Source organism: Protomyctophum parallelum, assembly GCF_964188405.1.
Source record: "Protomyctophum parallelum genome assembly, chromosome: 12".
In the NCBI taxonomy this organism is placed as follows: domain Eukaryota; kingdom Metazoa; phylum Chordata; class Actinopteri; order Myctophiformes; family Myctophidae; genus Protomyctophum; species Protomyctophum parallelum.
This window is the reverse complement of record NC_139712.1, coordinates 26,433,209-26,448,767: the sequence shown is the minus strand read 5'-3', so window position 1 is coordinate 26,448,767 and position 15,559 is coordinate 26,433,209. Positions and strand designations below refer to the sequence as shown.

The 15,559-nt window shown below is 45.2% G+C and overlaps 1 protein-coding gene across 1 annotated transcript in view; it reads left to right on the top strand.

Moving 5' to 3' along the window:
- Positions 1-3,214, top strand: part of LOC310867912 (receptor activity-modifying protein 3) — a 28,434-nt gene extending 25,220 nt beyond the window's left edge. Inside the window, exon 3 of the mRNA XM_083778081.1 lies at positions 2,724-3,214. Coding sequence (XP_083634207.1) covers positions 2,724-2,979 — 256 coding nt within the window. The 3' untranslated portion in view covers positions 2,980-3,214. The remainder of the gene's footprint in view (positions 1-2,723) is intronic.
- Positions 3,215-15,559: the final 12,345 nt, after the last annotated feature.

Sequence of the window (15,559 nt, the reverse complement as noted above, 5' to 3'; positions counted from 1 at the left end):
AACATGTAGCTAGGTGTAATGTTAGAGACCACAGAGGTGAACCTTTCAAGCCTGTTTTCTCAACTCGCTGTTTTCTGCAAGACATTACTCTACAAGCCATATCTCCAAAACTGGTGGGCAGGGCCATATTAACCCCCATGAGTGCCCCTGTGCAGATCATTTTTAATGCCCCCCCCCCCCCCCCCCCCATAGCGTGGACACGACCAACCCCGAACACATGGAACACAATAAGGTATAGGCAAATAGTACAACTTCACTGGAATACAACTGGCAAACATTGCAATAAATTACATTGGTTTTCTTTTTTTGACCAGTAAAATGCATTTCAGAAATGCGACTCTCGCGCCCGAGCGAAGCTCGCCTGCATGCCCGCCCACACACACACTGACTGACCTTTGAGCTTTGACCCGTGGAAGCTCTTGCTCTTCTTGGCGTCGGAGAGGGCAGAGGTCAGCGAGCTGTTGGGCAGCGTGGGCAGCTTGAGGTGCTGACCGAACAGAGAGGTGGTGGAGCCCTCCTGCATTACCATCACCTGGACACACACACACACACACACACAGGCGCACACACAGTTAACGCAACTCATACCCTCTGGTCTTTCTCAGGAGCCATCGCCATGTGGTGGACATTTTTGTAAAAAAAAAAAGTCTACTTTTGCCACGGACATAGAAAATTTGTATTTAAACAAACGCAAAGAGCTATAGACCTAAATGGTCATTGCAGGTATGTAACTCTGAGAGTGTATACGGCTACATTTGGTTCCATGCACTCTCAGAGTTAAGGAGGGTCCTTGAAAATGAAATGTTTCATCATCATCATCATCATCATCATCATCATCAGTACAGTTATGTAGCCCATATAGGAACAACTGTCCTAGTGGACTCCTAATGTGCCATGCATAGTGCCATAGTTCAGTGGTTCTCAACCAGTGGTCCGGGGACCACCAGTGGTCCTTGAAGAGGTTCCAGGTGCATCCATCCATCCATCCATTTTTTCAATATGCCCCCCCCTTGCCACATGCCCCTGTGCAGCTGCACATAGCGGTGGATGGTAAATCCGGCCCTGCTGGTGGGTCAAACTGAACAACCAATATGTCATATTGAAACTATGATTACCTGCTTTCATACGACATGAAAAAACGAAAGTTCCAAAAGATCCAATGGCAGTCCCTCAGTCAAATTTAGTCACATATCGTTTAGAGAAATGAGCCGCAAATCAAGCTTGTTTTTGGTCTAAATAGAAGAATCAGAGATATTGGCGTTCTAAAAACCCCATAGACAGCATAAGTCAGCGGGAATTTGCATTTCCATTTTTGAGTGGTGCAACCACTCCTACAACCAGCAATGTCTGTGTACACCTATGTTGTGGGAATTGTTGCATTATATGTTGCATTATATTTTATACGTGCATGTATGTGTGGTCAGTGCCATCTGGTGGACATTTGAGTCAGGGCATGATGTGACGCACTTTCACTTTCAACAACTTATGTGTATGTTTTTACTTTAGAGATTCCAGTAAGGTGGGGTTTATTTTACATATGGTGGGGTGTCTTTAAAGTAGTTGGGGGGTTTCTGTATTTTTCTGTGTGTGTTTAGGGGGACGTTTGAGGTTATATAATAGTATTGTTTACCATCAGATAGTCCACTGCGCATGCGCGACCCGTTGGATAGTCTACTGCACATGTGCGACAGGAGATGTGTGTCCGGTGTGTGTGTGTTTGTTAGCATTCTATCTTTGAGCATCGCGTGTGACAGCCGGTAAGAATTCATGAACGTACTTTGTGCGACAAACATACCATATTCATTCAATGTACAGTTATTATTAGAGATATTGCATGGTAGTAATTGTTGTTCCATTTGTTTGTGTTTCTTTCTGTAGGTTTATAACCTGATTTTGACTGATTTTGTGCAGTGTTTAGTTGGTGAGTGTGTTGGTGTGAATGGCAGCACAATAATAAACCATATAAAAGACACTGTTATGTCGAGTTGTATCCTACGGTCCGATGCCAAAGTATATCCAGTGCAAGGAAGACTATTTTGTTACATAGAGTGTGTGACTGGGTAGTAAAACGTACATATGTGTTCACCTATGTACAGTATGTGTTCACCTATGTATGAGCACCAGTATGAGTACCAGTAGGGGCGCTGTTGTGCCATGCAGAAACAGAGAGAGAGAGAGAGAGAGAGAGGATGGGGGGGGGGGGGGGAGGGGAGTTGCACCACTCGGTTCACACGGGTGTGATTTTTTTCTTCCAACAGAACGCTACCAGAGTGTTATGAGTGCATACAGGACACAGTTGATCACCGGAATCAATTGATATTAAAATAGGCGTCCAAAGACGATCTCTGCGCCTGGGGCCTTTGGAAAACAGGTCGTCAAAAGGCGGTTTCTGCGCAGAATGAGTTAAAGGGGAATTTCTTCCTAACCGTTTTTTTACAAAATCATGTTGATAATATGTATATTGATAAAAAAAATATATATAAAAAAAAATAAACATATAGGGTGCTGGTCCTTTAAAAAAAGCGTAGGAGGTCATATAATCTAGGACAGATGTAAACAAAAACTAAAACAAATCGTGCGCTTGAATAAGAGTTATTTTTCTTTTTTTCAATGACGAATGGATACGTGTCTGCATATACGGTAAAACAGCTTGTGCGAAACTATCCTTTAAGTAAAACATTTGAGTGCTGAATCTCTGTCTCTCTTTCTCCATTACTCTCCAGTGAATACCACCTGTTCACCAAGTGCACGGAGGACAAGTCCAGGGACATCAACTGCTACTGGCCCAACCCGCTGGTGGAGAGCAACATCATCCTCGTCCACAAGCACTTCTTCGCCAACTGCACGGTGGAGCGTGCCGTGTGGGTGGACCCGCCCGACGACATGCTCGCCACGCTCATCCTCGTCCCAGTCTTCCTCACGCTGGCCATGATCGCCCTGGTGGTCTGGTGCAGCAAGAGGGGCGACGTCATGGGCTGAAGAGATGAGAGGGGCTCGTCCTGTCCTGTCCTGTCCTGTCCGTCGATCTTCAACCCCCAACCCTCCCTCCCCCCGCTACATCCGTTTGCGAACTTCACATGTGCTGCCTTTGGCAATTCAGTAGATTGTCAGGACATATGTCAATTCACCCTTTGTCGGCCTTCTGATTGGTCCCTAACCAGCAGGCTCTTTCTGCCTTGTTCCGCCCTGGTTGAATTTGCTAAGATTTTTGGAAAAAACAAAAAACAAACATGATATGCCCAGTCACCATGCTGCACCTGTGATGTTCCTTTTTACTGACGCCAAGAAGAGATGTCAAGATATCAATATGAAGCAACTGAAAAACATGTTATTTCAATGGTAGTGGATGGAGAGAGAGGATTTTTGTCCCAACCACGAAACAGGAACCAATGGGTGCAAAGAGGGGCACAACCACGGGCGAGACTTGACAAAGGGGACTTGTCAAGTGGGACTTGACGGGCGACTGTGGCTCAGGAGGTAGAGCAGGTCATGCAATGATCCATGGTTTTCAGTAGAAAAGCAGGAGAATTAGCAAAGGCTAATCAGCGAATAAAACCTTCAGGAAAAAGATCAGGAAAGCTTGAGGAGCTGGAGTTCATGGGCACATCTGTACTAAAACAATTACACTGCTTCTAATGGAACCGCGGAGCCTTTCGTTTGTTTTTTCCTGACATGGGGGAGGGGAGACTGTGATGGACAACAACATTACAGGCTGCGTTAGATCCCCTGATGAGGCTGTGAATCACGTACGGAGCAGACATGGAGGGCTTTTAACTGCATTATGCCTCAACAGCTGACAAGCGTCTTGGAGCCGGGCCATACACGTTGGGATCCTAACAACCTTGGTGATAGATTTGATGGGCGTACGTATCACATGCAGGGCCAAAGGACCCTCCTCCCAAGTGTCACGAAAAGTGGAAGGATTCTTGATTTGTGGAGAAACACGACCCATTTGTTTCTTGAATGTGGCGTTTAGCACTTCTTATCGCACTCGAACATGTTTGTAGAAGAAGAAAACGTGCATTGTAGAAGTGAATTGTGTAATTTCACTGGACAGGATGTATATTTAACTAAAACAAAGATCTACACTGAGGCATCCGGGACTGAAGTCAAGATATTCTGAGAGTTTAGTTTCCTCAACAAGCTGAAGTCGAGGAGCTCCTTTAGCACAACTTGTAAGACACTTAAGCAAAGCAAACGGTATTTACTGAGGATTCTCAGTAGAATTTCCGTACTATGAATCTTGGGCCAAATTGAGTCTTGACTGTGTGATCTTCTTGTCCAGTGCCATCTACTGTGTTCGTAGTTCAATCAAACTATTGCAGAATATACTGTAATGACGCTAAATGGATCGTGGCAGTTTGGACGTGTTTACTATTTAAATTGTGTTATAATTTATATGGTCACACCTTGTGAATAAAAATAAGTCCAGCACATTTTTCCTCCCATAACAAATGTATTTCCTTTGTTTGATTACTAACAAAGGACAGCTTTTTTTCACTGAATTGATATATTTAGATTTCTAACTGTCTTCCTTGGAATTGTTCATTCTTAAAAGATTTGATAACCACAGGAGGGTATAGAGCCACCGAATCACCTTGAGTTAGCAGTATAGTTATTAGTTATTATACTTACGTATGTTCAAGACTGTGTGTGCCTCTTTGAAATAAATGTTGAATGTAAATAAATGATTAAGTGTAAGATAAATGTTTCACCTCATTGTGCATGCCAGTAAACAACATCCCTATACATGTCATCATAAGCATCCTGCCAAAATAGGGGAACCTTTGGCGAAAAAAATACATTTTGATGCCACTTTTTCTTTTTTACTTTTACTTTAGTAAGTTTTACTTGTAACAGTATTTCAGAAGTGCATTATTGATCCTTTTACCTAAGTACAAATGTGAGTACTTTTTCCACTTTTTAGACATCAGAATCTGTATGCACTTACTATTGAACATGTCTCCATGTTTCTCTTCCACAAACAAACAAACAAGCAAACGGGGTGGGCCATTATTCATGTCATAAGAAACGGCCCATGAAGTGGTTGAGATGGTTTTGAAGACAACAGGTTTTTTTTTGGGGGGGGGAACACAAACAAGAGAGGACAATGGCTAACGCAGTATCATAGCATTCGACGTCTCTCCGCCACAGCAAGGCAGGAAGGATATCGTAGCTTTTCCCAGAGTTTATAGAAGAATTCAGGGAAATGCGTACACACACACTTTTCTTTTTTCAGGTTTTCATATATATATATATATATATATATATATATATACACACACATTTAGACCTGAGGCTGATTCTAAAAGTTTTCTGTGTCTTTCAGTTTCTATTTCAGTGGTACTCAACGTCAAGGCCCCCCAGAATTATCTGTATTCGGCTGCGGACCGCCGGACCCCCATCTGAAAATGTATAGTTCCAGTGCCCCCCCCCCCCAGAAGCAAAGATTTGAGCTAAAAACGTATTTCCCAATAGCTAAATGCTAAAAACACCAAGGAGGGGGGCGGGGTTCCAGTGGCTTCAAATGGAAGCTACCGTTTTCCTGCATGGCTCAAAATAGCATTTCCCAGTGAGTCACACAAGCCTGACTGAACTAAGCCAAAGTAGTGTCTGGGGACCACCGGGGTTCCCCGAGGGGGTTCCAGGGGGTCCCCAGCAAAATGAGGAACAGTCAGTGTTGGAAAAAAGTATGCACAATATGTATTTAAGTAAAAGTATCAATACCGCAATGTAGAAAACCTAGAAATAGTCAATAGTTTAAAGTTACATGTGAAAGTTCGGGATTCAAAATGTATTCGAAAGTATTGGTATCAAAATGTAGGCCTACTTAAAGTACCAAAAGTAAAAGTACTCAATAGGCAGAATTTCAAGTGTTCAAATGTACACAAATATTTTCTGCTATTTTCAAATGGCGGAAATGTATATGGGGCCTGAAGTGGTTACTGTACGTTTTGTAATAATCAAAATTTAGAATGTGACTAGTAACTAAAGCTGTCAAATACATGTGTGTAGTAATTGGAACTACTCAAGCAAAGTACAAAATGCCTCAGAATTGTACTTAAATACAGTACTTAAGTAAATGCACTTTCCACCAGTGGGAACACTTTCCACCAGTGGGAACAATTTAATTTAATCATTTTACCAGATGGAATTGATTTGAAACGCTTTAATATTGAAAATGATTTAAAAATGATAAAGGCACAAAAAAGCCCAAAGGCATGTTTCCATCATGGTCCTTGGGGAAGGAATGCAGGGAGGAATACAAAACACAAACAATAAAAACAAAACACGTTAACAAAATAAAACATCTCATAGGACATTATCCCAATGAGAGAATGCATAACAATGACCAGTGGTGGAAAGTACATTTACTTAAGTATTGTCCTTAATTGCAATTGTGAGTCATTTGTACTTTACTTGAGCATTTCCAATTTCCAATATTTTTACTCATTTCAGAGGCAAATATGTAGTTTTACTCCACTACATTTATTTGAAAACTTTAGTCACTAGCTACTTTGTCGATTTTGATTATTATTACAAAACATACATAATCCAGTTCCACCTCATACATTTTAGACATTTGAAAATAGCCGATCAAAAACTCACAATGCTCACACGACGCATTGTCGCATCCTTGACGAAGGATGAAGCAGGAACCCTAACTACACATTAGAAATGTGTGTTGCGGCCCGCGGGCTGTTAGCTCAACCGTCTGGGCATCTAAGCTGCTGAGCCAGCCTGACGGCGTGCCGCGGGTTCGACTCCCGATCCCGGTGGTCTTTGCTGCGTGTCTCCCCATCCCCCCATCTCTCTCCCCATTTCCTGTAAGTCTACTTTCAACCTGTCAATAAAGGCAGAAAAAGCCAAAACAATATCTTTAAAAAAAGAAATTTGTGTTGCAGAAAAAACATAATTATTTTCTTTGTTAATTTCTTAGCACTATCGTCGTGTCATGTAATTTAATGTTATTGTTTGTTTACACGTTATCTTTTATATTGCGTGCAATGTGTTGATTTTGACAGTCTTTTGACTAAAATGTAATTTAGTTTTAGTCATAATTTTAGTCATCTGAAAAAGAATAGTCTTAGTTTTAGTCAACAAAAACGACAGTTGGTTTTGACGACCAAAATGTACTTTGGCGAGTCTTGATGGTTTCGTAATGGCTGATTTTACATTAGGTTGCTTGAGGAAAACAGCCGGTGTACAAAAGCAGACGACGTGTTGTTTGTGGGCTTGTAGATCTGGAACTGTAGATCATCTGGAAGGGCAGTGGGAGGAGTGGGGGGGGGGGGGGGGGGACTGACTGAGTGTGCAGTCCTGGGAGGATGTCCTGTTTGGGTCATGTGCCTTCACTGTGGGAAAAGGGGACACTGCGCGCGCGTGTGTGCGAGTGTGCGTGTGGGTGTCGAGTTCACTGAGCCTCTTATTGCCATAAATCAACAGAAAGATAACACAAAACAAACAAAACCTAAATTAACTTTGCAGCAACTGCTACAGTACGTCGAGAACGCCATCAGGCAGAGACCACGCATCTCAGTAAAGGACATTCACTTGAGTACAGTACTCGAGTACAATTGTGAGGTATTTCCTACTTTACTTGAGTATTTTCAATTTCCAATAGGCCGTATACTTTTACCTACTTTGACACTTACATCTTGCTCACATCTAGCATGCATCAATGTTGTATGCTAGATCGAAAGGTGTGTAGGCCCGACTCACACCTTTCGATCTAGCATACAACATTGATGCATGCTAGATGTATACAAAGGGTTTGATACATCTTGCCCCAATGCATTTCCAATGGAACACACTGAATGCCACAGCTGAACCTCTGCCCCAAGGTTGTCACATTGGCCTCTTATAGCGCCACCAGGAGGCCGCTTTGTGGAAAACATTTTTTTGGACAGCACACCTACAGATTTTGTCCAAACATTTCGCAAATTGGTACACATAGTCTCTCTAGAGCCATTCAACGAAACGGGTCTTTCAGATTTTTCATGCCTCAAATCATGAACACTGTGTGATTTCCGTGAAATTGTGCAGGCACATTCCCACTAGGCCGAGGAATAAATGCCACTTGAACATTTTCAACTCAGCCTCATGGTGGCGCTATAACTGGCCGATTAGTGATTTCACCTCTAACTGCACGGATCTGTGTAAAACTTTGTATGCACACTCCCTAGAGGCCAAGGGAAAATCTTTGCTCTTTAGCGCCACCAGGACGTCAGCATATGTAAAACATTTTCTAATATTACTCCTTCAGATTTTATCCAAATTTCATGCAAATCGGTACACTCATAGTCATGCGATCAAGACGGGTTTGTTTGATTTATCATAATCCATCCTGATTGGCTACGATTGGCTTCTAAAGTTTTCAGGAGTAGCCCGCTTTGTACAAATCGCCACAATCTCCTCAACGCAGCGTACGATTGCGGTGAATCTGTGCATGCATATTCCCACTAGGCTGACACACACACACACACACACACACACACACACCAGGATGAGCACAGCTGAGCTCACTTCAATCATACATAACCACCCACCTGCCCCTCGACCTTCCATGTCTCTTTTCCCCTCAACTCCTTACTCACTCCCTCTCTACCGTCTTCGTCTTCACTCACTGTCTGTGCCAAACAGAGCAAGAGCAGCGCATGATGAAAGAAGGCCAGAGCCAGAGAGGGAGAGAGAGACAGACAGTGAGAGAGAGACGAGATAAGCGGGTGGTGTGACATTTCCATATGCTTTGTCACGGGTCCTGCGGTTCTGCCAGGCCGCCTTTCTCACAGGACGACCCTTCATGTGTTGAGAATTGTAATGCCACAAACGCGCACACACACACACACACACACACACACACACACACACACACACACACACACACACACACACACACACACACACACACACACACACACACACAAGGGCACTTTTTCTAGTTATTTCTCTTATCTGCTACACCAGTGGGTCTCAAAGCGTCCTTAAGTGGGTTCCAAATGGCCCCATACGGGTGTGTAACTCTGAGAGTGTACAAATGGAACCAAATTGACCCGTAAGGGTCCATTTGGTTCCATTTGTATTTTGTACACTCATTTAAATGGCCGGAAATGTAGTGCTAAACTTGTTAATGTGTGATTGGTAATACCGGCAATAATAGAAATCTAACTAGTAACTAGTAACCAAAGTTTTCTAATTAATGTATAGTGGAGTAAAAGTACAACAGTTGGATCTGAGATGTAGTGGACTGGAAGTAAAAGTATTGTAAATTGGAATTACTCAAATAAAGTACAAATTACAAAAAAAAGTACAAACAAAACTCAATTGTACTTAAGTGCAGTACTTGGGTATACTAAGTTACTTTACACCACTGCTAGTAGCCTACATATAGCAATTAAAAAACATTCAGAAGAAACCTGACGGGAAAGAAATACAAAATAATACGTTTGAGAACTATACCGCCTTCCACTCCTCCTGCCAACTGTGTGAAACGTCCCACAATGCACTGCTAGTCCAGCTGAATTGTGTCTAAACAGGATAACGTGTGACATCACCAGCTGTGTGTGTGGACGGTACTTCCCTTTGTGCAAAGCTTTATTTATGGCCAAAGACACACTCCCACGTAACATCAGATAACAGATCCATGTAGGCTATGCGTGCACACAGCGCTTATACCCACGCCACTTGTAATCCGCAATCCCTAAACTTTATTTTAATGAATGAGCTTACAACTTTATTCTAACCAATACGTAATTAACAAAATGTACAGTCTGCTGATCGACAGTATATAGGCCTATATAAAACTAGAAAAAGTGCCCTTCTGGGCACAGGTCTCCACGAGTAGGATAGGAGTGTGAGGGGCACGGTGGCACAGTTGGTAGTGCTGTCGCCTCGCAGCTAGAAGGTCCTGGGTTCGATTCCCGCTCGGGGCGCTGTGGGTGCTGGCGGCGTGTTTCCTCCTCCGCGTCATCAGTGCCCATACCCGAAGGCGGGGTTGGCGAAAGGGCCTTTCTGTGTGGAGTTTGCATGTTCTCCCCGTGTCCCCTAGGGTAGGTACCCTCACAAAAACATGGAGTAATCCTGGTCTCTAAACTGCCTCCCCCTGGCCAGCCGGGGCGCCTGATGGAGGGGAAAGGAACTGGTTGGAATAACGTGTTCCTTCCATGCGCTACGTCCAACCAGGGAAACTCCCCCCTGTCAGGTGTAAAGGAGCAACTTGGACACTCAAGCATGAAGGAAGCATGAGTTAAGTCTCCAGGTTGGCGGAGGGTGTGTAGAGCCCAGGATCACATTAGATGATTGACACAGGGGTGAAAAATGGGTTACAAAATTGTGGGATAAAAAATATATAAAAAAAAAAAAGGATAGGAGTGTGTGTGATGTTTGGCAAAATGTTTAGGAGTAATATAATCATGTTGTGTGTGTGTGTGTGTGTGTGTGTGTGTGTGAGGGGGGGGCTTGGCCTGTTGTAGCGCCATCATGAGGTCGATTTGAAAACTGTCAAGTGCCATTTCTTCCTCAGCCTAGTAGGAATATGCATGCACAGTTTCACCGCAATCGGACGCTGCGTTGAGTAGTTGTGGCGATTTGTACAAAACGGGTACAAAGCGGGCTACTAAGTTTAGAAGCCAATCGTAGGCAATGAAGGTGGACTATGAGAAATCAAACAAACCCCTCCAGCAAGGGCAGAATCCATTTGTTCCGGCCCACGGGCCGGCCGGTAAACACCGTCGGCCGGTCGTTTTAAGGGTCGGCCGGCCCCAGGGACCCCCAAATGGTAACTCTGTCATTTCTCTACCGTTTTGGACGGGGGTGGGAATCGTGTCGCCCCCCCCTGGGGGTGTCTTTGGGGGTCTCAAGGTTCGGGGACGCCCAGGAACCCCCAAATGGTAACTCTGTCATTCCTCTACCGTTTTGGAGGACACCATGTAGAGGACACCATGTAGAGGACACCATGTAGAGGACACCATGGAGGACACCATGGAGGACACCATGCAGAGGACACCATGCAGAGGACACCATGTAGAGGACACCATGGACCTCTACATGTTGTCCTCTACATGGTGTCCTCTACATGGTGTCCTCCAAAAAAAAAAAAAAAAAAAAACCACCGGCCGGCCGACCTATCCACGGACCGGCCGACATATCAAACGACCGGCCGACCTACCCACCGACCGGCCGACCTATCGCGCCGACCCTTAAAACGACCGGCCGACAGTGTTTACCGGCCGGCACGTCGGCAAGAACAAATGGATTCTGCCCTCCCTCCAAACCCGTCTTGATCACATGACTGTGGAGAGCATGTGTACCGATGTGCGTGAAATTTGGATAACATCTGAAGGAGTAATATTAGAAAATGTGTTTTACATTATGTCAGCCTCCTGGTGGCGCTATAAAGAGCAGATGTGAAAAATTCCAGGCAAAGGTTTTTCCTTGGCCTCTAGGGAGTTGGGATACTGTACAAAGTTATCCACAAATCAGTGCAGTTGGAGGTAAAAACACTTTTGGGCCAGTTATAGCGCCACCATGAGGCTGAGTTGAAAATGTTCATGTGGCATTTCTTCCTCGGCCTAGTGGGAATGTGCGTGCACAATTTCACGGAAATCACACGATGTGTTCATGATTTGCAGCATTTTGTTTGAAACTGAGCACTCCTGCGAACTTTGGAAGCCAATCTTAGCCAATCAGGATGGAGTCTGAGAAATCTGAAAGACCTGTTTTGTTGAATGGCTCTAGAGAGACTGTGTACCAATTTGCGTGCTGTTTGGACAAAATCTGTAGGTGTACTGTCCAAAAACTTGTTTTGCACAAAGCGGCCTCCTGGTGGGGCTATATTTTTTGGGGCAGAGGTTCATCGTTGGCATCCAGGGAGTGTGTGTGCAAAATTTGGCCTCGACCGGGTTAACGGTGCCGGAGATTAGCTGTTCAGACGTACGGACGGACGGACGGACGGACTGCAAAACATGAAAACATACTCTCTCCCCATGCCTTCGGCCTGGTGGTTAATCAGACAATTAAATATCAAGCATCACTTCCTGGACTTTGTTTTATTTAGCTAAAATATTTCAGACTCCGGGACATTGACAAAGTTGTAATAAAAAGAGGACCTCCCGCTCACACCCCATAGCGTTTCACTTTTAACCCCTGTGGAATGTGGACCCCATCTCAATAATGAGAACAGGAAATAAGAGTGGAAACATGTATAAACATGCAGTAGAATAAACAAAGTAGCGTCCATCCTCATAGGCCAACCGTTTCCAGGGCAGGATTAATTTCTCATCGCGCCCTTATCCCATCACCCACTGACATGTGAACAATTACAGTTTGCAGCATGAATCAAGGAAATGGTACACTTGTGTAAAGACCCGCCCCCGCCTGCCTTTGATTGCCCCCCCCTCCTACTAGCAAGGACTATCCAAAGAGGACAAGAAGCGAAGACCGTACGTACGGTGGACACCATGTTGCTCCCTGGAAGGAAAGAAACATGCGCAGTTGAGACCAGGAAGTTGTACATGCCCAAATTTGTGCATGTACAACTTCCTGGTCTCAACTGCGCATGTTTCTTTCCTTCCATGGAGCAACATGGAGTCCACCGTACGGTCTTCGCTTCTTGTCCTCTTTAGACAGTCCTTGCCTACTAGGAGGAAGTATTACGGCACCCGCGGGGCGGGGCATTCGGCCATTCTCACATTCTAATACAGCCAGAAAACGCCATTTCAGCAGCCAGCTTGGTGGCGTGCCTCGCTAGTCATTAAGACTCTTTCACCCACACCTCCTGGGATCGAATCCCGCTGCCATCACTATTTTTTGAGTGGTGCAACCACTCCCTTACGAACCGATAGGCATATACCAGTAAGACGCCTGAGGGCGAGAAGTAAAGGGGCGAGGTCTCTTGCACTGGCCATATATGGAGCGTATCTTTAGTGTACAGGGTGTGAGGAGGTCCGATCAAGATATGGAATGTCAGGTCAGCTCCATATACGGAGATCTAAGGGTGGCAGCGTGGGCAGTGTATTGAATGTACAGGGTTTGATGAGGGCCCAGGTAGGGCCGGGCCGTAATTTTCGAGCCCGTTGAGAACTCTAGTTGTCTCCACCAGGCCGAAGGCATGGGGGGAGAGTATGTTTTGCACTCCGTCCGTCCGTCCGTCCGTGTGTGTGTCCGTCCGTGTGTCCGTCCGTGTGTCCGTCCGTGTGTCCGTGAGCAGCTAATCTCGGCCACCGTTAACCCGGTCGATGCCAAATTTTGCACACACACTCCCTGGATGCCAACGATGAACCTCTGCCCCAAACTTTCCAGAACGGCCTGTTATAGCGCCACCAGGAGGCCGCTTTGTGAAAAACAAGTTTTTGCACAGTACACCTACAGATTTTGTCCAAACATCACGCAAATTGGTACACAGTCTCTCTAGAGCCATTCAACGAAACCGGTCTTTCAGATTTCTCACACTCTATCCTGATTGGTTAAGATTGGCTTCCAAAGTGCTCAGTTTCAAACAAAATGCTGCAAATCATGAACACATTGCGTGATTTCCGTGAAATTGTGCACCCACATTCCCACTAGACCGAGGACGAAATGCCACATGAACAATTTCAACTCAGCCTCAAGGTGGCGCTATAACTGGCCGAAAAGTGTTTTTACCTCTAACTGCACGGTTCTGTGGATAACTTTGTATGCCAACTCCCTAGAGGCCAAGGAAAAACCTTTGTCTGGAATTTTTCACATCTGCTCTTTATAGCGCCACCAGGAGGCCGACATTATGTAAAACACATTTTCTATTATTACTCCTTCAGATTTTATCCAAATTTCACGCAAATCAGTACACATGATCTCCATAGTCATGTGATCAAGACAGGTTTGTTTGATTTCTCATATTCCATCCTGATTGGCCACGATTGGCTCCTACAGTTTTCAGGAGTAGCCACAACTCCTCAACGCAGCGTCCCATTGCGATGAAACTGTGCACGCATATTCCCACTAGGCTGAGGAAGAATCCTGGTGGAGACCTGTGCCCAGAAGGGCACAAGTATTATTTATGGCTCAAAATCTATAATTCTCACACACAATTAAGACAGCCCGGCCGCACAAGGTGCCATTTCTTCCCCCCTTCACTTGAGCACCTGCCCCTCAAGATGTCTGTGCACGCCACTGCATCGACGGAAAGACAGACAGATACAGTAGATAGATAACCGGGCTTCATTTAAGTCCGCAGAGATTCTCGTCATTGTCATGAATGTCATCACGGTCCTCGTGGGAAGGATGTTTGTCTTTTATCAAGTGTTTGGGCATTGGGGCCAGTGGAGATTTAGCTGTTTATATACATACAGACAAAGCTTGTTTAGGCTTGACCACTGGCTTGCATCCTGTCTCCATCGCTGGCCAAGCTCACGGAACAATGAACCCCTACAGATCCCCCACCCCCGCTTCCATGGATTTCACAATTAGTACCATCAGGGAAATGCGTGCTCTTGCCCAGGTCTCAACATTTGAATCTGCCTCAGGCAGGCATGAACACAGTATGGGCAGCCATGCGTGCATATCTTTGGTCCGACGTAGTACAGTCCGACACGCAATAGTCCCGACACCCTACCCCGCCCAAACCCTATAACCGCACGCGAAAGCCACGGGTGAGTCTTAACAAGCCACGTATGTCGGACTATTGGTACGTCTGACTAACGTTTGCCCCCGATGGCAGCCCCCTGAGTTAGAGGCAAGCTCCAGTTGTCAGTCAGCGGCAGCTATACGGGCGGGATCTTCCAATCACCTGCCAAGTAGCTAGAAAAATAGGCACCTAAATGGCACCTTTTGGGGCAGCGGTGGCCTATAAGGGTTAGAGGAGCTCCCTTGTTGCCGAAAGGCTGCCGGTTCGATTCCCCAGACGGGCAGGAAAAATCTGGGTCGGGAAGTGCTTGTCATCACTCACCCAACACCGCTGAAGTGCCCTTGAGCAAGGCACTGAACCCCCAACTGCTCCAGTGGAGCTGCTTAGTGGAACAGTAGAAGACTGTGGTTGTACTGGTCAGCTCCCAGGTTTTAATGTGTGTGTCTGTCTGTGTGTCTCTATGTGCAGGGCGTTGCTGAAAATGAAAATAACGTGTCTTCATGGCGGAGTCAGGTTAGAATGACACAGCAACCTGTAAAAAGTTATCCATTAAAGATGGAGCACCATGACCCCCCCTCCCCCCCCCAAAAAAACCCCAATACTAGGAAGATTTTTCTTTTCTAAAGTGTACAGAAAGTGTTACAATTATATTTGTATGTGGCCACACCCGCCAGTTAATTAAGTATTCCTAGTTATCACCTTAGCACCATCTGCCTGAAATGAAGCCGTGCCCACAGCTGTTGTTGTATGATAATGCGTGCACACACACACACAGCAAGACTTTTCAGCAACTCATTTTGGTTTTGTGTTATCTTTCTTTATGGCAATTACTAATTAGAGGCTCCTAGTGAACTTCGCACACACACACACACACACACGCACGCACGCGCACACATGCACGCACGCACGCACGCACACACACATGCACACAAAGATGAAAGGGCCAATACATTATCT